The sequence below is a fragment of the Neolamprologus brichardi genome, chromosome 7, assembly GCF_056152115.1.
Source record: "Neolamprologus brichardi isolate AB-2024 chromosome 7, ASM5615211v1, whole genome shotgun sequence".
NCBI lineage: Eukaryota > Metazoa > Chordata > Actinopteri > Cichliformes > Cichlidae > Neolamprologus > Neolamprologus brichardi.
In genome coordinates this window covers 17,464,040-17,488,598 of record NC_142110.1, presented here as the reverse complement: position 1 = coordinate 17,488,598, position 24,559 = coordinate 17,464,040, and the positions used below count along the sequence as shown (strand labels likewise).

General features: G+C 41.4%; 2 protein-coding genes across 2 annotated transcripts; both read right to left on the bottom strand.

Annotated features, from left to right (window-relative positions):
* Positions 1-10,578: 10,578 nt before the first annotated feature.
* LOC102778761 (potassium voltage-gated channel subfamily A member 1) lies at positions 10,579-18,577 on the bottom strand. The gene is made up of 2 exons (XM_006782552.3): positions 17,928-18,577; positions 10,579-17,279 (listed from the first exon to the last, which is right to left on the bottom strand). The coding sequence occupies exon 2, from the start codon at positions 17,024-17,026 to the stop codon at positions 15,551-15,553; it is 1,476 nt and encodes a 491-aa protein (XP_006782615.1). The 5' UTR covers positions 17,027-17,279; positions 17,928-18,577; the 3' UTR covers positions 10,579-15,550.
* Positions 18,578-19,527: 950 nt separating this feature from the next.
* LOC102779026 (shaker-related potassium channel tsha2-like) lies at positions 19,528-23,093 on the bottom strand. Its single transcript, XM_006782553.3, has 2 exons — positions 21,379-23,093; positions 19,528-20,225 (listed from the first exon to the last, which is right to left on the bottom strand). Exon 1 carries the CDS (start codon positions 22,827-22,829, stop codon positions 21,399-21,401), a length of 1,431 nt encoding a protein of 476 aa, XP_006782616.1. The 5' UTR covers positions 22,830-23,093; the 3' UTR covers positions 19,528-20,225; positions 21,379-21,398.
* Between the last annotated feature and the right edge of the window lie 1,466 nt (positions 23,094-24,559).

Sequence of the window (24,559 nt, the reverse complement as noted above, 5' to 3'; positions counted from 1 at the left end):
TTGGGTCTGACTAAAGTATACAGAAAAAAACTTATCAGTGTTCCAAAAGCATAATGAACATATTTAACGGATTAATAATAAAAACAGGAAAATGAATCAATAATAAACATGAAATATTTTTTTTAAAAATGGGATCATAAGAAAACATTACGGTGAATATTTTAGACTGAATTAAAATCTGTTACTTTTTCATAACTCAGTGAATGTATTAGCAGTTGCCTATTTATATTTTCCCAACCACAAATAGCAATGTAAGGAAACATGACAAGTCTGACAATTTAATTTTATATCGCTTAAATTTGGTGCACAAATTTAAGTGATATTTTATTTAGCTGAACAGTTTAATGAAAGAAATACTTTTTGCAGTGTGTACAACTCTAGACTGACCCACACGAGCCTTTACTGTAAATCCTCCAGCAGTCCAGTTAATGTGCCCCGGCCAGGAAAGCTGACATGATCCTCTATCATCACAGTATGTAATGGCTCCGCCATATGGGATCTGTGTGCAGTGCAACATGCACAGCAGCTTAGATCCCACAATGTCTCTGCATCTTCTCCTCTCCTGTGAGTTCAAACTAAGGCCACACCTTGCAAATGTCCAAGTACTTCTGAGCCTCTGAAAATGGGTAACCTGTGGATAAAAGTGGCTTTAATTCCTAAAACAGTTCATGCTTCAAGTCTGCACTTCTGTTGTAGCTTGTTTGTTTGCTTTAAAATTCACTGCGATGGTGCACAGAGGGAAAAACTATCCCCAAAATTTGACATTGTCTAAAAACATGTACTAAAATCTACCTCCCGCTTGCAGTAGGGAGTCGATTTCATCACAGTAGATGTCTTTCTGAAAGTCCTGTATATGTTTAAGAGTATAATTCACCCACTGTTATCATATTCGAGGCCTTGTACCAACACAGAGCAGAGCAGCTACCTGAACGCCACTCCAACAGAGCTTTATTATCTTGTTAATAATTTTACCTCCTCACTATGTATGACTTTGGATACTGTAGCTGCTGTGAAAAAGAGAGCCTCAAATCAGAAGTACTTGACTCCCTGGAATAACTCTCAAATGGGCACCTTAAAGGAGGTAAGTTGTAAACTGGAGAGGAAATGGCGAATCAAAAATTTAGAAGAACATCTTTTAGCCTGGAAAAATAGTTTATAAAAAAGCTAGAATATTCATCATTGATTGAAGAAAATAAGAACAACCCTAGGTTTCTCTTCAGCACTATAGCGAGGCTGACAAAAGGTCAGAGCACCACTGAGCCAACCAGTCCTTCAGTGATAACTAGTAATGACTTCATGAATTTCTTCACAAATAAAATTTTAATTACTAGAGAAAAAATCCAATTAAACTTTCTGAGTTAGTTCAAAAATTGCTTCCACTATGCATGAAAGGGTTAATTACAGGCCAATCTCCAACCTTCTATTCATCTCAAAAATTCTTGAAAGAGTAGTTGTCAAACAGCTAACAGATCATCTGATCATCTGTAGAGGAACGGCTTTTTGGGCTTATTTAAGTTTCACTTAGGTTTCAGAGCTCATCACAGCACAGAAACAGCTTTAGTGAAGGTTACAAATGATCTTCTTCTGGCCTCTGACAGTGGACTCATCTCTGTCCTTGTCCTGCTGGACCTCTGTGCAGCGTTTGATACTGTTGACCATAACATTTTATTAGAGCAATTGGTGCAAGCTGTAGGTATTACAGGTACTGCACTGCAGTGGTTTGAATCATATCTATCTAATAGACTTCAATTTGTACATGTAAATGGAGAGTCCTCTTTACACACTAAGGTTAATTATGGAGTTCCACAGGGTTCAGTGCTAGGACCAATTCTGTTTACATTATATATGCTTCCCTTGGGCAGTATCATCAGAAAGCATAGCATACATTTTCACTGCTATACAGATGACACCCAACTTTATCTATCTATGAAGCCAGATAGCACACACCAATTAGTTAAACTGCAAGAATGTTCGAAAGGCATAACGACCTGGATGACCTCTGATGTTCTGCTTCTGAATTCAGATAAAACTGAGGTTATTGTACTCGGACCTGGAAATCTTAGAAATATGGTCTCTAACCAGATTCTTACTCTGGATGGCATTACCTTGGCCTCCAGTAACATTGTGAGGAACCTTGGAGTTATTTTTGACCAGGACATGTCCTTCAATGTACATATTAAACAAATATGTAGGACTGTTTTCTTCCATTTGCGCATTATAATTTTGAAATATCCTGTCTCAGAGTGACACTGAAAAACTAGTTCATGCATTTTTTTGCTTCTAGGCTGGACTACTGCAATTCGTTATTATCAGGATGTCCTAAAAACTCCCTGAAAAGCCTTCAGTCCATAATGCTGCAGCAAGAGTACTGACGGGGACTAGAAAGAGAGAGCATATTTCTCTAATATTGGCTTCCCTTCATTGGCTCCCTGTTAAATCCAGAATTGAAAATCAGTTTCAATCCAGAATTGAAAAGGTCATGAGTAATTAGGCCCCATCTTATCTTAATTACCTTATAGTACCATATCACCCCATTAGAGCACTTTGCTGGATTTGGGCTGGATCAGGTGACCCTGAATCCTCCCTTAGTTATGCTGCAATAGGTGTAGGCTGCTGGGGCATTACTTACCATCCCATGATACACTGAGTATATCTTCTTCGGTCACCTTTCTCACTCACTATGTGTTAATAGACCTCTCTGCACTGAATCATACTTGTTATTAACCTCTGTCTCTCTTCCACAGCATGTCTGTTGACCTGTCTTCCTCCTCTCATCCCAACCGGTCGCAGCAGATGGCCCCGCCCCTCCCTGAGCCTGGTTCTGCTGGAGGTTTCTTCCTGTTAAAAGGGAGTTTTTCCTTCCCACTGTCGCCAAAGTGTTTGCTTAATGGGGGTCATATGATTGTTGGAGTTCTCTGTATGTATTATTGTAGGGTTTGCCTTACAATATAAAGCACCTTGAGGCGACTGTTTTTGTGATTTGGCGCTGTATAAATAAAATTGAATTGAAACTGAATTGAACCTAACTGTATTTGTCACAATAAGATGTGTTAAGTTGCAAGGGTAGATGGAGGTAGTTAAAGGAATAATTTGCCATTTTGATGAAGATTCTGGTCAGTTAACATTCTCATGTGTTTGGTAAATATCAGTCAGCAACTTACTTTTTAAAATGGAGACACATTCTCTGGCCTAATGCAAAAAAACTCCCACCCAGCACTTTCAAGTGCAGTAATTACATTTCTGCTTTAATCTGTATTACAAACAAAGTTTAAAAACAAGAAGTTATGTGCTGGGGTTTATTTCTTCCATACTCTTCACTGGTTCCTTGTTACCTGTTCCTTGTTAGTATCAGCACAATATCATTCTAAAACTTCGCTCTCATAGAGACAGCTTACTTGTGCTTCCCAGAGTTTCCAAAAGTTAATTAGCAAGTAAAGTTTTTAAAGGCTGGACCAGTCTGTCTACACAAAGCAGACAATTTAGCAAAGAACCTATTTTAAATTTAATCTTTGGGCACTTTGGTACTGGCAGCCTGTCACAAAAACATATTATTTCTTGTTTCTTGAATATAGAAAATGTAACAGTAAAACAGTATGTTTGCATCCACAAGTGGACTCCCAAAGAGCTACTAGCTGATATTTTGGTATTTCTCTGCATAGTTAATAAATCTGAAGAAATGATGAGCAGTACCTGAAAGTCATCTCCTTAAAAAATAGAAATAATCCCCCAAAAAGCTCTGACACAGGGTTGAGAGAAGCATCTGGCCCTTCAGCTGATCCATGTACTGTTTGTAAAAAACAAAACAAAACAAAAAAAACCCAACAACAACTAAGGTATGCAAAATTACACAATAACTGGAATAACAATCAATGCCCACAGGTCTTATGGATCCAAATTTAAAATTTGTGGGTCAAATCGTTCATTCATATGTAGGCTTGCATTTCAGTCAGTGGTGTTGGAGATCTTCCCAAAGATGATGTATCTGTAATTTATGGAATTATAGATGTAGAAAAGTAAGATCAGATTTAGATCCATCATGCGATACTGTCTGGAAAGCGTCAGATTGGCAGCAGCTTCATTTTTCTGCATGACTGTGATCACAAACACACTCCCAGTAAAGGCATATCTGGATAGAAAAACAAACAATGAAATGTTATCAGTTATGAATTGGCCTCCCTAGGGCCCAAACCTGAACATTATTGAAACAGTGTGAGATCTTAGTGACAGACAACAGAATAAAAGGCAGCAAGCATCCAAAGAAAAGCTTTGAATATCCTTCAAAAAGCCTGGAAAACTATTCCTGAAGACTACGTAAAGAAATTATAAGAGAGAGTTCAGGCTGTGTTGAAAAATAAAGGTGGTCATTCAAATGATTGACTTAAGCTTGTTAGAATCATACAAACTCTGTTTTTGCCTTATATACTGTATTTCCATGTATATGTATGCCTGTTTCAATAAACCACTCCACCTATTTCCCATTTTTCTGGCAAAATATAAAGAAATGAGAGTTGACTCGAGACTTAAGACTGAGAATTTAGCTGAACTCAGAGTGTTTTTTCATAAGGGAGAGGTGAAGTAGACGTCCTGACTTTCGGCTCTCTTGTCACCACCATGAGAAAGTTGAACTGAGTGTATCGAGCCAACAAATAATCCAGCACTTCTGTCTGTATGATCTACCAAACATCATCTCCAGCATTGCAGTGACCTTTTCTGGTGGCTCAGACCCGACTCAGCATGCCCAAAGGGTTGTCAGGTTGTGTGTATCTCAGCAGTGCTTCACATGGTGATATCCTTTTGTGGTTTTGTATTTGCCAGCCTTCTTGAGTGCAGCGGTGTAATTGAAGCAGGAAGGTCACAGCGGCAGTTTTGTTGATGTTAAGTTTTGAATTTTCTCCCTCAGACAAGTACGCTGACGCTGCACACTGGGCAGGAGAAGCACGTGAAATGAGATCCACATCACCCAATACCACAAGGACATATTCACACTGTGAGCACTGATAACGGATTCTACCAAATCTTGAGAGGATTTAAAGAAAATGTCCATAACAACAAGTATTTAAACTGATGTTTTTAGAGCTGCACGCTGGTCCACCACTTTGGTCCAAACTGAAAAGCTACTACAGGTATTGGACGGATTGGTTTTGATGTTCCCAGGTAATAAATGACTTTGATGATCCCCTGAATTTTCATTTAACAACACCACAACATTTACTTTTATGGGTCAGAGTGAACTCTATCAACATGTTGCTTACAGACAAGTTCCCCTGAGGGACATTTGAAGACCTTATATGACCTGGAAAACTAATGAAGCCTCAGCTCTACTTCATGTTTAGTGCTAATACCCAAATTCTGAGGTGCTAAAAGCAACAAATATTCACTTTTGTTGTTTTGTTTTTTTAAAAATTGAGTGTTTTCTGCAACCTGTTGGGGATGAGGGGAAGGAGAAGGGACGAAAGACAGACTGTTAAAGACTAATAATAACTAATTTATTCATTTTTAGACATATACACATAACATGCCTCTTTCATGCATCCACCTGTAGATTCCAAGGGGATATTTACTCATCACTCCCAAGTTTTCATGTCTATTACGTCTGTCTTGATGTCAAATTAAATGCAGTTATCTACTGTAATAAATAATTTTAAACACGAGTTGTGTATTGGAAATTATGAGACACACTGGAGAGGTGGTGTCTTTAGGCTGGCCTGGGAACAGCTTGGGGTGCCAAACTATATGTTAACAAGATGAGTGAATAATGGAAACTGAGTAAAGTTGTGAGATTAGCGGCTGATTTCGGAGTCTTTCTTTGGGAACTTTCCCCTATATGAGCCACCAACTTCGCTGGATCTTCTGTATCACCACAGAAATGTGGGGCTGTCAGTGGCCTGAAGTAAAGTAAAGAGATACATTTAACTGCACTAAGTTTCACAGAGACCATTTGTGGACTTCCACAAGGACGAGGAAATTATGGATATGCCCTTAATTATTAAACAAGTGTGTCAGCAGCTTGGTCTGATGGAGGTAATGCAAAGAGGAAGTGGGCCAGCGAGAGGGCCTCAGCGACTGGGGGTGGTGGTGGTAAGAGATGGTGGTGGGCTTGGACTTTGGGCCCAAGGGCTTTGCCTCAAGCATGGGGGATCCAATAATGCTGTCACAGCTATTTTGCACATTGTTAACATTGAAGTACCTGTATGATGCTGTTAGACGTGGGCTGGTGTGCACAGACTTGTCACTGATTTGGAGCTATAAATTCAACACCAGAGGACACTTGAGATTTGATATAGAGAAATCATACGATACTGTGCATACACAGCTGACTGGGCCTCAGTGAAAAGGCCCTTGAGAAACATTTTGGATGACATCGACAGGAATGGCATTGCATTTTTGTACAAGGGCTGTGGAATGAGTGTCTGTCTTCACAGAAATCAATCTGGGAATATCAAGAAGCCTGACTCAGGTGAATGGGCCAGTCGTTGTGTGCGAGTATGTGTGTGTGTGTGTGTGTGTGTGTGTGTGTGTGTGTGTGTGTGTGTGTGTGTGTGTGTGTGTGTGTGTGTGAGAGAGAGAGAGAGAGAGAGAGAGAAGCAGAGAGAAGAGAAGCAGAATGAATAACAGAGAGAAGGAGGTAATGAGTACATGCAGCCACAGTACATCTCCATGCAGGCCCAGCTGTAAGAACTTTTTGATCACGCATTTGTCTAACAGTTAACTAATAAAGTTTAATTCTCTGAGACGTGCTTAAGTGGTTGCGAGCTGCTCTAAAGCTTCCAGGGAGAAGGAAGAGGGATGCATTGAGCTCAGCTGAGGCCTGCTTCACCACAGCACTTCTGACTGTGCTCAGCAGGACAGTGGCTTAAACCCTCACAGCTTCAGCTACACTGAGGATGTTTTCCTGGGTACATCTGTTCTACTACATGGCACTGCAAACAAACATCTGTGTGTAAAGTGAACTTTCTAAAGCAGGGGTTCACTAAGCACCCATTTGAGAAGCTGGTGCATGGATTAGTGTTAAGTTAGCGTTTGTAATGTGTCTATTCAGAGAGCGTTGATTTATGCTGATGATTGTCATTTTTAAGCCAAAGTGGAAACAAAGGTGAGATAGATCTTTTAGAGACCATGTCATGTTTCTTGAGTTTTAAATTCTTAGTCAATATACAGTTGGGAAAGTGACTAATAGTAATTTGATCGCTTGTAGAATTTGTAAGTTTGCTCACTTCCAAAGAAATGAGTTAACTGGACGCTTTATCAGCTAAAAAAAATCCAGAAACAATGCATTACATGAAAAACATAGACTCATTTTCACAAAGTGAAATAAGTTTTTGATCCCTAAGCAAAACACGACTTAGTACATGGTGGAAAAGATCTTGTTAACAAGCAAGATGCTTCTTGCAGTTGGTCACCAGGTTTGCACACATCTCAGGAGGGATTTTGTCCGACTGCTTTTTAAAGAATCTCTGAATCCTTTACATTTCTTAGCTGCCACTGGGCAACTTGAAGCTTCGGCTCAATCCACAAATTTTCTAAACGACTGAGGTCTGGAGACTGGCTAGGCCACTCCATGGCTTTAATGTGCTTCTCCTTTAGTCTCCTTTGTTGCCTTGGTGGTATGTTTTGGGTCATTGCTATGCTGGAACATGCATCCGCAACCCATCTTCAGTGTTTTAGATGAGGGAAGGGAACTCTTGTCCAGTATTTTGCAGGAGATGGTCCCATCCATTGGTCCCTTAATGCAGTGAAGTTGTCCTGTAGCCTAAACAGAAACACAGCCCTAGTGTTGCGTTTTACTGTGGGGATTTTGTTCTTTGGATCATACTCAGCATTTTCTTCCTCCAACACGACACTCCCACATCGATTGGGTTTTTTCTTCATGGAACTTTTTGTATTTTGTTTAAGGTGTTTCATCAATTATGATAAAGAATTGTTTTTGGGTTAATATTCAGTCAACGATGTCCTGCAGTCTGGTCTTCTCCACTCTACACCTTAACACACCAACTCTATTTTTTTTTCTGTTAACAACATTTAGAAGGCTTTGATAAATAGAACGGACAAACTGAAACGATAATGGTTTCTCTATCGTATGACATGAACTGCGGAAGCAAATACTTCATATTCAACCCTTGGTTCATAGCCCTTGGAGATATTTGTTTCCTATTGTAAACAAGTACCCTAGCACACAGCCCACACACTAACATGTGTGTTAGTCAATGCTTTGTGTAGTCTCTTTTCTTTGTGCCACAGTGTTTTCACAAATCATGTTTGCTGCCATAAATACACCTTCGTCCTGCTTTAAATATTCACTAGATTACGAAATCTTAGCTAAAAATAGATCAGGGCAAATGGACCATTTACTCTTGTTTGTTTTTTAAAGATAAATTATTTATGGGTTTTGTTACAGAAAAATAGAGGCCAACAGAGTCACAGAGGTGCAGACAGCACACAAACCCTCACCCTACTCCATTCACAATCCCAACATGCTAACCAAAATAAAAGCATCAAACAAAATAACAACAAAATAACAAAATCTGTTCTTATATAATGGTGAGACTGGTGTAGAAATTTATAGTGCATCATTTGTTGTTTTGGACTTCTGGATGTCCACATGTTGTTGTGATTTGTTGTAATTTGAGGCTGTACATATAAATACAATTGAACTGAACTGAATCGTGATAGCTAAAGAAAAAGCAAAACACGAGAGGTTAAAGGTTACAATCATAGCGATTCAATTTAGGGATGTAGTCATGGTCAAAACGACCTGGTCAAGTTCAAACTCAGCATCAGAATGGGGCAGAAAGGTGATTCACGTGACTTTGAACTTGGTGTGTTTGTATGTCCCAGACAGGTTACACTGAGTTCAGTGAAGAGTTTCAGAAACGGTAGATGTACTGGGATTTTCCCACACAACCATTTCTGGAGTTTAGAGAAAAAGGCAGTTCTCTACTTAAATGATGCCAGAGGTCAGAGGAGAACAGTTTATAATGTTTGGAATTCATCAAGATCTTGTTTACTGTGTTATCCTGAACTGTAAAAGCAGATTTGTGCCTCCAGTGTGCTCAAAAACTGAAAAATTTGGAAAATATTAATTACTTAACTTAAATACCAGTGACTCATTAAATAATAATAAATAATAATTATGACTTTATTAACAGCCAATCAGTTTGGTCCCATGGATAAGCTGTAGCAATGCAACACTCCTTTGAATTCAAATGCAGAATTGTAAAGTAAGGCCATATTTAGCTGACTAAACAGCTTTGGATTGACTCTTTCTGTGGGATCAACAGTCATTTTCATTAACTTTATTAATGATGAACTCACTGCACTGTTATTTTGGATCAGTCCTTGATCGCTGAGAAAGAAACAAAACAATGTCAGAGTAGTCAAGTATTTATTTATTCATACCAGATATAAATGGCCAACAATTTAGTTACGGAAGTCTTCAAATAAAAATAAAAACTGGATGCTAAAGACTGAAAACAGGAAAGCTACACTGCAAATAGGTAAAGGAGACAGGGGAAAAATGTGGGCCTGAGCGTGACGGCAAAAGATTCGTGTTTCAGTGGAACCTTGGGATGCCTGTGTTGGTTTAAATGCATGTAACAGAGAGTAGAAAACTAACAAGAGTGGTGTGAAATCCTCTGCTGTTACCGAGCCCCTCTTTTGCACGCTGCCTTCTGTTATTCCAGTCCAGCGGGGCTTACCAGCAGAGAGAGTGAGAGAGTCTATGTGCAAGAAGAGCGGGACCAGCGCCAACTCACCCCACCCTTACTGCTGCTGCCTGCAGAGTGAGGAGTGCTGCATTTCCTGAGGGCAATGCAGAGGAAGGGAGAAGAGGCTCGCTTCTGTTCAGGTCACCGTACGGCAAACAAAAAGCAGGGAAAGTGAGATGGGCAGAGTCAGGTGGACAGCGGTAGACGAGCTGCAGCATTCACCAGGATGGCTCTCTGCTGTAGGTGTTAAACGCCACACCGTCAGAGGACAGGAGTGGGAATAAAGCTTTTTTTTTTTTTTTACATTCAAAAAAACTGCACCCACTTCTTTAACTTTCTTTGACTGCTCTGTGACCGGATTCTGTCTCACAAAATCAAGATGTTTTAGAGTATGGTGAAAATGTGATAATTTATGGAGAGCAAAACCGCAACACTGATAACAGGCCAGCAAATATTTTGATAGTAATTGTAGAGCAGGGGTTTTAGACTTTCACTCTGACAAAATTAGCAGTTTGAGCATGTTGCTTTATGGCTTCAGGACATACTGGTGCACACTTTTCTTTATATTCTGTCATTTTATAGAGCTAGGAAATTGATAGATAATGAAAAGGTGGCTCAGAGTGAAGCACTTCAGGTGTCTGACATGTGTAACAACTCGGAGGTGATGACAGAGGTAAGCAGCCCCCCTCCTGGGACAGGAGGATTAGTGTAGACCCATTACCTTGCCCCCATGAATCACTGTTAATGGCTTCAGTGATAGGATCCAGTAGTAGTGAAGGTATTTAAATGGAGACCTCAAGTTGTGCTGTTAGAGCCACACGGTAAAGTGGAGTCTTTTATGAATAAGCTCGTCCACGCTGCAGATATACGCCCCCATTCCCAAGCTGAAATGAGCATACACCATCTGATCCTTAAAAATTTATTGAAGTTAATGTCAGATGAAATCATAAGTGATATAAGAAAAAAACAAGTAACCCTTGCATAGATCACAGACCATGCCTTTGTCGTCATCCGACAAACTGAACACATTGTAGCATAACCCTTGGTAAACACAACATGACAATGGCGGCTGGATTGGACAAACACAATTTGAGTTTGGCTCGCTCACTGGATGAAAAGAAGAGGAGACGAGTTCAACAGTCCTTTAGGCGCTTTGCTCCAAAAGAAAAACAAAAAAACAAAAAAACAGGTCCTTCCCCATCGGTGAATAAATGTACAGTCCTGACAGAAAAGACAAACTCGTAGCCATTCTCATACAAACAAGAACTTCTCCCAGTATTGTCACCTTTGGCAAGTGAGATACACAACATCGCAACATTCAGTCATGTTCAGTGCCTCTTTATAAGCAGGCAAAAAGAAATGGAAAAAAGCAGTCCAACATTGAGACTTTTAATAAACAAGAATGCCTTTAAACCAGTGAAGTACAGAGGAGGGGGTGTGGCACAGGCCCTGTTTAGACAAGCTGGACACGTTTCCCACAACGCTGTGTCGTTACAGTTTAGACTGAGATCAGAGGGGGCGAAATGTCGTTCGAGAGAGATTTTCAGTCCTACAGTGGAGATAAAGTCTAAGAAACTAGCCCTTGACGTCCTTGCTCACATTCAGAGCCTCGCAAGCACAACCTGAACATCACGCACAGACGCTGACAAACGCCGTCTCAGTGATGAGGTCAGCGCTAAAGTGCTTTTAAGAAATCCAGCAAAGGACACGACAAGTTCTGAACAGGGCCTTACAGGAAGCCTTGGTGCAGATGAAAGCAAGGGTTTTCTTTCTTTTGTTTTTTTTTCTTTTAAATGATGCAACTGTATTATAGTTGATCCACAGTTTGAAAGGCAAAGCTCATGCATTCTTCCATCAATCATGCAGTTTTTTGCAATTAGTAGATTTCTGTAGAGATACATTTTAGCAGTAGAGATTTGGAAAAAAAAATGTGAACGTGGTGATTTTGAATGAATCGTGGTTTTTTTTTTTCATCATCTTCTTGGAACCAAAAAGACAAACTTTTTTTTTTTTTTTTTTTAAATATATATAGTTTGTACACTTCTTGTCCATATCATCTAGTGTAAAGCACGTGGTCATAATACAGTAGTTTCATTATCATGGCTTACTTGGAGGAACATTTTGTTTTGATATTCCAGTATAAGGCATGTTCTTCCTAAATCATTCATGTTACGGTGCCACCACAAGTCAAACAAAACAAAGGAAACTAGGAACACACTTTAAAATTGTTTCTCATATATAATTGTAGTATATATTGGTTACTTTATCTTACTGTAGCTAAACTGCATGTTATTCTCATGACATTTTGTGATTTTTTTTCTTAATTAAATGTTTTTTTTAAAGATCTTCTCACTCATGTTTGTTTGCAGAAGCATAGCATCTGACAGGAAGCTAAACAAATGAGGATGTAAAATAATTTTAGGCACCTTCTCTGTCTTTCTCTCTAACAGCTGATTCTCTGTAAGTGTGCTCTAGGCTCTTCCTTTGGGACTCTGCTATAAGTCTGACTGAACCCTTCGGGCGGCTTTGTTCCTCGCAGCGAAACTTCAGTCCGACCGGGGAGCTCAGTGGGAACGGCCACTACTGCAAAGCCTACATTTGGATTTCTCACAAGAAAATGTCAGCCTCTACAGCTGACCCCTCTGACCTTTGCAAAAATCTAAGAACGAAAGACAAGAGGTTGGTACATAAGCAGCCCTGTTGTATCTGTCAAGTGTTTTTCTGACATTCAAAGTTGTGTTCCCATTTTTACAAAAAGCTTTTAAGGAACAGGTTAACTCTTATTCTATTGCTGTTAAGAATGCATGTTTCAGTTGGGTATTTAGAATGTGTAGCACCATTCACACATGCCCTCAAAGCAGGAGTAGTGACAGTAATGTAAATGTGAGGGCAATCACTTGTATTTTCATCCCCTCGTGTTGGCGTTTCATGCAATCCTTCAATGATTTCTGGGTAGCTGCATGTAAGAAATTGCTATATTTTTTGTATTCTTTACGAGAAATCCTAGATAGAGTGATATCTTTCTAATTTATTTATTTTTTTTGCATTTACTGACATTTGCCGTGGCTGAGGTGGACACACTTCATCAGTACAGTACAGAGATCAGTCCCAAATGAAATGACGGACAGTGCCGCAAACTACTCAACCAGCCACCAACAACATAACAGAGAGGAAGATAAATTACTGAGAAGAAAATCATCTTTTCCAAAATGATTCAGGAAGGCTTGCTTCAGCCGCAGGAAACGTGTTAAGGGAGCAAAACAAGAACGGTAGTCGTGTACTAGCACCGCAAAGAATAGCCAAACAACTCTGACATTCAAGTAGCACTGCAGTGTTTTCTTTTTACAGGATACTGTCAGGAGTGTGCTAAATGTAAAAAGAAACAAGGCAAAACAAAAATAACAGTAGCATACAGTACAGTATAAAATCTAGCTATCATTCAGAGAAATTATTCTCAATACTGAGTGTAGGTTGATGTACAGTAGCTGGAGAATTTCAAGTACATTTTGTTCTACTCTATCTGCAGTCTGCTTGTCTGGAACAATATGTTGAGAAACGATGCACGACGAATGAACAAGCACAGGCAAAAAGAAAGGAAAATCTCACTAGTAAAGAAAAATAAGGACTTAAGCAGCAGAATAAAACAACTGTGCAAAGAGATGGGCTTCACTTTGCTGTGCATCACATTGCCCAAAAATTACAGTGTGACAGCTTTTAAAACTAGATTCAACTTCTCTGCCGTTTTTAAACACATTCGCTAATTTTCCTGTGACACTACGGTAACTTGACATGGCACTGTTTCAAAGAAACGGACACATTAAAAAGTCGACCTCATCCCATTAGGAGAGTCAGGCAATCTCTACAAACTACAAACGCGTTCTGATTGTGCGTAGCTTTGAGTGAAAAAAAGGAGCAGGATTGTGGTACACTATTTACCCTAAGTGCTTGTGTAAAGGCTATGCTTTGGGACTCTCACATTCAATATTGCATGACTGCAGTTTACACTTAAGGTTCCATTTTGCATTATGGTATAGGAAACCCTGCGTCGAAGCTTGCAGCTCTGCAGTGTGTTTGCAATGACCTCACTGAGGTAGAGACCTTGAAAGGATGCATGGTGCACAAAGAAAAGCATGGAAAACAAAACAATGGATATTCCCTTTTGAAGTGGAGTGGTAAACATGCAGAGTACAATACATTGCTGCTCAAGGGTATAAATAAGTGCATGACAGCATAAAATCGGGTTTGTGCATGACAGCATGGATCTGTTTTTTTTTCCTATTATATTTACCCAAATCACCTGCTCACCTGGCATCATAGCATCATAGCAAACACGGTTTCAACACTAAGACAGAAGGTGGACCAGCTCTGCTCAACCACACAAACACCGCTGAACACAGAGGCACTTTCACTGGTCCTGTTGATGAAAGGGGGAAAGGCACTAGCAACTAAAGTCAGAATATATTTCTGATAAATATCCTTCTCGGTGGATTCAAAACCAGCATGACCTAAATTGGAGATGGAGACAGAAGCATGACTTTAATCTGTTCTGTTGTCAAAAAAGAAGGTCCATGCAGTGCACTACTGACTAATACAGTAATCGGTGCTTATTAGGATTATATGCTTTTTTGATAATATTTATTCAGTTTCTTTGCCTACTCTTAAATGATAAACTCTGCATCCTGAAGGTAGGTTCGGATATATTTGACCACAATTCAGAAACATCCAGAATTTGATTTCCTTAGTTTTCCTGACAATAGGGCACCACAAAGTGCCAAGATTTAGCAACAAGCTGTATACTCACGTCATGCATTAAATATACCAGGATACAAAAGTACCTTAGTTGACAGACCATAATGCAAGTTACTTTTTTTTCATGCTATGATCTCATTTATGTACTGTTCCCTTAAGATTTAACATTCAATTTCTATACTTCTAAATGATTTGCATTTTCGAACCAAAAACTCATCCAGTGCACTCGGTGTGAAAACAGAATGGAAGAGGGGCAGGGTGGGGGGTTGTAGGAGGGAATGGAGGCAGCTATCCAAAAGAACATCCTTTCCGGTGTTGTGAGATATGTCTTGTGCATGCCGATATCAAAATGGAAAGTCTCTAATCATGCTCATGTGAAGCTCACGTTCTCATTGTGCTGTGTCGCGTCTAAAGGGCATGGCATTGAATCACTTGGTGATGACACAATTACAGCAACTGCTGAGGAAAAAAACGAAACTAAACAAAAATGAAACAGCAGCATTGCAGATGTCTGTGAAGCAAGTAGATCGCCGTCTGTTTATATCCAAACAAGAGAGATCAGTCTTCCTCCTATAAGGTGCTTTGCCGAGTAGAAGATCCTTTGCGGAGAGAACGGGGAATGGAGGGAGGGTGTGTGTGGGTGGGTGGGGGTGGCGGGTGGGGGGGTCTCCTAACTTTTTTTGGCGCTTACCATTTGGCCGCAGATGCTTGCATGTCTGCAGTCATTTCTGGTGGGTTGTGCAACTTGCTGAAATGTTATCTGTACTCCATGCATATAAGATTTTAATTATCACACTGTGGTCTGAGAAGACGGCGTGTGCTCTGGGTCCTCGAGGGAGCCTGGTGTGTGTGTAATGATCAGTGTCTTCTCTCTGATGTGACTATATATTTGTAGTATCAGAATAATAATTCTTTCTACCTGTCATGTACTCTAACAGCTTTGTTTTGTTTTTTTTCTGTTGCCTTTCGGTATAGCTGAGCATAATTGCAGGCCTAATGCCATAGAGTGCTTTGGGGAGGTAAATGAAGCATTCCTAACTTACGGTCTACTCCATCTATAACAGTCTCGTAGAGAGACTAAAATTCCTAGCTAGTGTCTAAACATCGGTAAGCAGCTTGCTTTTGTTTACACAGTTCTGGTTGGCTATAGTGCAATTGCCAGTTCTGAGGTTTGCCTCCCTAAAGTTATCGATGCTATTGTTTATGTCTCCATCAATCTCCATGTACTCTGATTTGCTGACGGTAGACGAACTACGGCGGCTGGAGTTGGTTTCAGACGGGATGTTGGGAGTGCTGACGTTGAGCAGCTGGGCTTGCTCTTCTCCCTCAGTTTCCCTGTGGTAGAAGTAGTTGAAGTTGGACACGATGACAGGCACTGGGAGAGCGATTGTCAACACTCCAGCGATGGCGCACAGAGATCCAACAATCTTGCCTCCTATAGTGACCGGGACCATGTCCCCATAGCCCACAGTTGTCATGGACACAACAGCCCACCAAAATGCATCCGGGATGCTGCCAAAGTGCGAATCTTGCTCCTCTGCCTCAGCAAAGTAGACAGCACTGGAGAACAAGATGACTCCAATGAACAGAAAGAAGATCAGCAGTCCTAGCTCTCGCATGCTGGCCTTGAGGGTCTGTCCCAAAATCTGGAGTCCTTTAGAGTGTCGCGACAGCTTGAAGATCCTAAACACCCTGACCAGACGGATCACCCTGAGTATGGCCAGAGATGTTGCCTGCTCTCCCACCCCCTCGTTTTCTGGGTCTTCAGCCAGCTCAGTGCCAAGTGTAATGAAGTAAGGGATGATGGCCACTATGTCAATCGTGTTCATCATGTTCTTGAAGAAGGCCGGTTTGCTCGGGCATGCTAGGAAGCGTACTATCAACTCAAAGGAGAACCAGATTATACAGAGAGTCTCGATGATGAAGAAGGGGTCAGTAAGGATGTCGGGCTTATAATAAATTGTAATGTTCCCCACTCTCTCTATTCGGCCTGCTGGATCCTCTTTCAGTTGTGGTAAAGTCTCTAAACAAAATATAACTATTGAAATCAGGATCACCATCACGGACACTATGGCAATTCCCCTGGCAGGGCCCGAGCTTTCTGGGTGCTCGAAGAGGAGCCAAATCTGACGCTGGAACTCCTTCTCGGGTAAAGGACGCTCTTCCTCCCTGATGAAGCCCTCATCCTCACGAAACTTCTCCATCGCCTCTACTCCCAGCTCATAAAATTTGATTTCTTCTGAGAACATATCCAAGGGGACATTCACCGGTCTTCTCAGCCTCCCCCCAGACTGATAGTAATAAAGGATGGCATCGAAGCTGGGACGGTTTCTGTCGAAGAAGTACTCATTTCTCAGAGGATCAAAGTACCGCATCCTCTTTTTCGGGTTGCCCAACAACGTCTCCGGAAACTGGGAGAGCGTTTTCAGCTGCGTCTCAAAACGAAGACCGGCTATGTTGATAACCACCCTCTCGCAGCACTCGTGGTCAGTGTGGTCAGGGGGGTAGGTGTCCTGAGGGTGGCCAGGGACAGCTGAGGTCTCGTCCATATTATCGCCCGCTACTACGGTCATTTTGGGACGAGGAGGTGATTAAAAGAGGGGGAGGAATTGTGCTGGGGTGTTGGTTAGTCTGGCTGAGCAGGCATTCAGGATTGGGAGGAAATTTTCCACTCCTCAGCTCCCCGCACCCCTGAAACTGTTGGAGACGTCCCCAGATACTAGGGGGGGGGCTGGCTGCTTTGCCTCAGTGCGGCTCCACTGTGGTTCTTGCTGGCTTGACCATTGCTCCTCTCCGGTGCATCTGCAGCTATTGTTGCTGCTGCCTCTGTCACCAGGAGAGAGGAAGAAAGGCAGAGATAGAAAGAGAGAGAGAGGGAGGGAGGAAATAATGGGATCAAACAGCCCAAGATATTTGCTGTTTCAGCATTTTCTGCAGTTTATTTATTTATTTATTTATGTCTCTCGGTGTGCATTGAGTGCAGTTATCCAACATTTAAAGTGTAAGGAAACACATGTGGTGGAGAATTTCTGTAAAATGTGTCAAATATGACCACTTTAAAGCTCCCTCTACAACTTAATAGTGACTTTCTAGTGGTGATATGATGCGGCAGTTATTTTCTACCCTGGCTTAAAATTCCCATTAAAAACAAAATCCACTGGCATTTTCATGTAGTTGCAAAATATTTCTGTAAAACGCTGACAAAGAAACGCAGGATCTCTTTCTTACAGAAGAACAACAGTGATTTGTCCTACGCCACTAACAAACAGCCTGAATTATGACGCATAACATTAGCTGTTATTACTATTTGTACATGTAAGCACCCTGCAGCCCAAGTGCGGGGGAAATGTGCAAAAGCATTAGAGTGAAAACACTCCAGCACCCCCAACACCACCACCAACACCACCACCAAAAAATCTACCTATGAATAAAAATAATCTAACCAGAAAGTGTTACATAAGTTTCGAGGCTTACCGTGGTTTGATCTTGAAAACGTCTTGAATGCGTCTTATCCTCGAGTAAAATCACCCAACAGCAGCGCGCCAGTGGGTGTCATGTGGCAACTTTACATTGTACCAGCAAAAAAAAGAAGAAGAAGAAGAAGGAGAGGAAGAAGAAGAAAAATCCTAGAACCTCACTGTGAGCATCTCCATCCAAACTGTGTCAGTAAAGCACGATACAAAATCAGGTTTTTAAAGAAAAGAATTCTTGAAATGGGGTAGTGAGGGGAGCCTGAGATGGAAAATGAGCGAAATAAAAAAAAAGGGAGAGAGGATCGCAAAGCTGCGGCGTTGGCGGCACGGTGCTGTGAGCAGCTCGCTGTATACCGCAGGAGAAAATCTTGCACTGCAGTTCGGGGGGGAGATACATTAAGGGGCAATAAGCGAGCCCTTGACATTTCCAGACATCACTGCATCAGCAGAAATCGGTTTTGTTTTTGTTTTTTTTGTTTTTTTGCCACTAGACAAGATGACGGGTAGAGTGGGCTTCAAGGCGGCATCGAGAGCGAAATGTTTCTGGGGTTTTTTTTATGAATAAATAAATAACATTGGTGAGCTGAGAGAGAGTCAAGTGTAGCAGCGATGTCCAAATGTTTGCTCAACAGTGTCAAGCATGTTTTGCTGTGCGTTTTACATGCAAGTGCAGGGGAGGCGAGGGAGAAGAGAGGATGGGGAGGGGAGGGGAGAGGGAGGGCAGCAGAAGGAGGAGGAGGAGTTGGAAGGTTTCGACGCAATGCAGACCGGCTCTACCAAAGCACGCCGCCAGAAGTTCTCCATACACCACAAAAACAAGAACGCTCGTGTGCCAGCGTTGGTGCAATCACACCGCAAAGAAAATACAGAGATCCCCGGAACCCACTCCACGTCACACCTGAGATCATCTATATCTTAGAAAATGAGAATGTAATCAGTTGTTTGGCGATTAAAGCATCAGCTTTCCTTTCCGTATCTTAATGATTTAAGGATTAAATCGTTAGTTGGTCGCGTCAAGGACTTCGATGCGCAAGTCTGTGTCTGAGCCAGTGCGATACCAGATTCGGTGTAGTAAGTTTGAACATTGCACTAATGAAGAGTGTGCTACATTTTACTCATCAGCAATCGGTTTGAAGCCCTTAAAGCTACAAAGTACTGCTTCCTCTCCAGGCTGTGCAGCTGTCACATCCGATTCTTTATCATACGGAGTTTAAAAGGTTCCTCAGTGGCGAAGTCGCTTTTAAATTTTGGCCCCTGAAGGCATGCAGGTGTACAAAAAAAGGTGGGGATTTTCCATAATGCTCCGCTGATGACTTTCAGCACCGCGGACAGCGCAGATGATTGATCGACGTCTGAAAACTTCCTTCGAAACAAAAATAAATAAAAATAAAATAGACGCACTGACAACAAAACAAGTAAATAATCTGCTCTATTAGTTAATTGCTGAGCTGTATGCAGATACCTGACGGTGTGAGCAGATGAGCTCCTCTTACTTAAAGCAAGCATCTTCTAACTTTCAAAAACACAGAATAAACACAAAAATCGGGTGATCGGATTTCTGTCTAATTTCTTAAAATGTGCTTAAAGACAAACCCCTTCATTTATCACTATGACATTTTATTAGGTTAATTGGTTTCGTGGCAAGACAATCCGATGTCTGCTTCTGCGCCCATTTTCCACGATTCAGCACCAAAAGTGATAAAAACGTATTAAACTAATTAGTGAGCATAGATTTTATTATTTAATTTTCTTTTTTAACAAAGGGTTTGGTGTTTTTCCTTTCTGCTGTCCTCGGTGAAACAATGAAAAATGACAAGTGGTATTTTCTTCTTCATGAATCATTTATCAAAAGGATTAAGTTAAGTTCAAGTTCGTGTTTACATTAGAAAAATAAATATTTTATTACATTTTTAATCCACAATGAATTCAGGTCATGCAGACGTTGCATTGTAATGCTCTGGCCTAAGATAAAATAAAGATACTTTTTTTTAACAACGTTGCATTATAAGCGGCAAGAGAGCAATATATACACAGTTCTTCTATACAAAGAATGCATGGTCATTTTTAAAGCGTACACAAAAGAATGTTTTTTTTTTCTAACACAAAAACATATGTCCATTACGCAAGACTGAACCTTTTCCATACGTTTCCACTGTAATGTCTCTGTAGGTTACAATACTGGCTGTGCGAGAATAGTCCGTGAGAAACCGATCCAGTGTTTTGGAGGAGAAGAGAGCGCCACGCGTGTGTCTTGTTGTGACTCTGTGGGAACAACAAGCTCCACTTAATCTTCTGCCTCCTGCAAGTAAGCACAAAACAAAACCCACCGCGTTAACATTTAGGTGAGGGAAAGCAGTCGAGCATGTGCTGGCCTTACTTAACCGCCACAAGTATCCGGATACATACAGAGTCAAAGAGCAGGATCTCGGGGGCTTATGGCTAAATCAGTAAAGGCCAACTGCAACAGTGCAAAGACACTCAAGCTAAAGTGTTAATTTTGCGCACTGAGGAGCCTGAGCAGGAGTGCTGACTGCATGGATGTTTATCATCCACACAGTGGCGCACAGAGCTCACTTGTTCTTACAGACCAGAGTTCCACAGAAGCACGTGTCCCAAAGAAAAATAAAGACAGTGGCGATTTCTCTCGTCTTTCATATTGATAACTTTGAATTTCACATTTTTTTTGAGATTTCATAATGCAAGAAGAAAATCTCATCAAATTAAAACGTGACACACAGAGGGCTGGAGCCCCTGTTAACACACAAATGTACCATCCAAGAGGTCATTAGATCTTGACATGGGGGCTAAGGTGAAACAGCAAGGTTTACAAAAAGCAGGATAAAAGTGATTAAGAGTGAGCATGAAAAACTGTTCACCACAAATCAACATCTGAGCGCCAAGTGCTCTGACTGCAGCCATCTCGCCACAGAGCAGCCAAATACAGACACGCACGTGGCCAGCATAAATCCCAGCTCTGGTTTACACGACGATTGTGTTTTTAGTGGTTCTGTTTATTACTGGTGCCGAATTCTTTTCTCTGGTTTTATTAAAAAAAATGGTTTTCATTAACAAAAAGGATAATGTGCGCTTTGTTGTTCCAATGCCTTTGTGCGTAAACAAAGTAAGGCCACCTCACTATTGTCATCTACAGAGGGTTTTAAAAAATCTGCAGTCAAACCGAAGTCAGGAAAATCTCCCCAGTTTAATTTTTGCTTGTTTACTGGAATTTCCTCTTCCAGAGAAAAAGAGTCTGTTACCACAACAATGAGCTTAATGTTTTTGTTTTTGATTTTTTTAAATACCAATAACCTGTGTGTTACATAAGCGGGAGGAATTACTGTTTTCTTCATTCATTTTCGTGAAATCAAATCAAGCTTTATTCTAAGGTGAGTTACAGACAAAAGGCTCAAAACGCCCACAGAAACATGTGTCCACTGAAACAAAAAACTCACCAGATTTTTTGAGGTCTTCGTTATACATCTGTCAGTTTCCCTGAGTATGTCTCCACTGGAGTCACGTGTAGATGTGTCAGAGCTTCTAAGTCGTCGCTTTCTTGGTAGGACTCGGTTTTGGAGAACGACTGGTTACTTTTGATCGAATCACTTTCACCGAAGGAGGGCTGCGGCTGATGGCCACAGGTCACGTGCACGTATTGGACGTTTTCTTCCTGATCGTTCTCTCTGTGGTAAAAATAATTGAAATTGGACACGATCACAGGAACAGGTAGCGCTATAGTCAGCACTCCGGCGATGGCGCACAAGGATCCGACGAATTTACCTCCGATAGTGGAGGGATACATATCTCCATAACCGACTGTGGTCATTGTCACCACGGCCCACCAAAACGCATCAGGTATACTTGTAAATCCAGACTCGGAGTCATCTACTTCAGCAAAAAAAACCGAACTTGAGAATAAAATTACTCCAATTAGCAGGAAAAATATAAGCAGCCCCAGCTCCCTGAGGCTTGCATGAAGCGTTTGCCCGAGAATCTGCAGGCCCTTTGAGTGTCTGGAGAGTTTAAAAATCCTGAAAACACGGACCAGACGGATGACCCTCAGTATGGCTAGCGAGGCCGCCTGCTGACTGCTGCCCTGATGCTCTGCGAGATCAAGGCCCAGGGTGATGAAATACGGAGCTATGGCTATAACATCGATTAGGTTCATCATATTTTTGAAGAAAGCCGCTTTACTGGGACACGACAGAAACCTCATGGTGAATTCAAAAGAGAACCACACAATGCAAAGTGTCTCCACCATGAAAAATGGGTCTGTGAACGGACTAGGCGCTTTCCCTTGCGCACTTGCATTGACCTGGTTGTCATGCACTGCGGGGACCTCTCTGAACTCGGGCAAAGTCTCTAAGCAGAATATAACAATGGATATTAAAATAACCATAACAGACACGATGGCAATCATCCGTGCGGGTCCGGAACTCTCTGGATACTCAAACAGAAGCCACAACTGGTGCTGAAACTCGTTGGAAGGCATCGGTCGGTCCTCCTCCCGAGCCAAGCCCTCGTCCTCTTTGTAAAGCTCTATGGTCTCTTCCTCGAGTTCATAAAACTTTATTTCTTCCAGGAAAATATCCACAGGTACACTGACGGGCCTCCGAAGCCTTCCTCCGGACTGGTAATAATAGAGGATAGCATCGAAGCTCGGTCTGTTCCTGTCAAAGAAGTATTCATTTCTCAGCGGATCAAAAAAGCGCATCCTTTTACGCGGATCTCCCAAAACCGTGGTCGGAAAGCGAGAGAGTGTTTTTAATTGCGTCTCAAAACGCAGACCTGAGATGTTTATGACCACCCTCTCGCTGCACTCCTGGTCTGCTGATTCCACGTCTGCAGCATCTTGTAACAAAGGAGTAACGGCCACAGTCTCTTCGTGGTTCTCCACCACAGTCATCTTTTTTACCCCGCCGAGGGTAAACCCGTCACTCACCTCCTTGGAGGCTTCCTCTTGCCCTTTTGCTTGCACTCCCTCCTGTCTCTCTTTCTCATGCAGCCGCCCGAGATTCAGGCCAAGTCCCTCCTTTTCTTTCTTTCTTTCTTTTAAATCTAAAACTATTTTACTTGGTGATATGCAAAACGATTTGGCTGTTGTTGATTTACGCCGCTCTTTTGTCAGGTTAGTGCCTCTGAACTGTCAACTTTCAGTGGTGCACACAGATCTCCACTTGCATAAGTTATACCAAGAGAAGGCTATCATATTCACACCATTTAAATCTCCAAAGCCCTCCCCACGTTGGAACACCAGATGACACTTGCTGCTGCTGTCCCTCTCATACCAGTCACTGCACTGTGGCAGTGCAGTGATTTTCCAAGTAAACATGTAGCCTTAGAACACGTACTTTCAATTTGAATTTTCATGTTTTGCGTGATATTCCACACTTTATAGTGCCCTGTCTTGTTTTGTTCAGAGTGGGGGCTGATACATTTTCTTTTTGTTTTCAGATTCAGAGTCTATTCAGAAACGCATCTCTCACTCTGCAGGTCCTTCATTCATGAAATCATTGGGTTATTCTTGTTCCAAGGGGAACCTCCACAACCCAGGCTGTTTCTACTTTGGGCCACAGCCTGTTATTTTAGATACCAGATGTACAGATGAATGTAACAAACAGATATAGCTTAGTTGAGCACCATGAGGGATTTTCTTCTGCAGCTACTCATTAGAAGTGTCTTGAAATGAATTAGATGAAATAACCTGAATGCTTTGAAGTTCTGGGCCTCGTTTAACCAGGGGCCCTCCTGGACCTAGCCAGTGGAAACTGCTGGCTTGACTGATACTTGAGCAGCCAGAAAAGATGGAGCCTTCTAGAAGCTGCAGCCAAAATAACATTCATGGCTTCTTGTATTTAAAGGGCTCAATTATACAAGTTGGAGCAAGGGGAGCCCCAGAAGACAACTGACCTATAGCCTCATGGTTACTGATATTCAGAGGTGTCGAGCAACTCAGTTGCAATTCTTCAGACCTCGTTAGACCTTGTCAAACTGCAAATCCAATCAAACAGGATAAAATTTATTATTTTTCTCTCTCTAACAGTTTGATTCTGCCGCTACAACTAGTGAAGATTAGATAATAATGAAACATACAGACAATGTGTGGCCTACACGGTGAACTTATATGTGCACTGCAGCAGCAGAGTGATCTAATTATAGCTCGATTTTTCCACTTTCATAAAGTTGTGTCAGTTATATCATATACTGCAGACACACAAGCACAACAATAGCACTGGGGTGCTAATCAGGGTTATTAAATTCAAACGGGATGCTTTGCCTTATTATGCATACGCAGACAGTATTTTACAGATAATTATATTCCATTATAAGTATATTTCACACCAAAGGGCGTGCTTCTTTTTTTTTTTTACTGCAATGTTAACAATCAATAGAGCTCAATTGTTCACCTGCTGAACAAAAGGTTGGATCTCAGACTCGCATGTCAGTTTTAGGACATTGTTCCACCTGCTAATGTGTTAGCATATAGCATTCTCCACATGACTGTCTGGGTCAAGCCAAGGTGTCAGGCCTTGGCTGTATCCAGGGAAACAAACAATAACAAACAAGTTAAGGAAGTGACACATGGCGCTCGCGTATCTGTCAGAGCAAAAAGAAAAGGCTCAAAGAATCCACAGT

Bases quoted from the DNA above. Each gene is read 5' to 3' on its own strand.
- LOC102778761 (XM_006782552.3), bottom strand. From the start codon at position 17,026: ATGACCGTAGTAGCGGGCGATAATATGGACGAGACCTCAGCTGTCCCT.
- LOC102779026 (XM_006782553.3), bottom strand. From the start codon at position 22,829: ATGACTGTGGTGGAGAACCACGAAGAGACTGTGGCCGTTACTCCTTTG.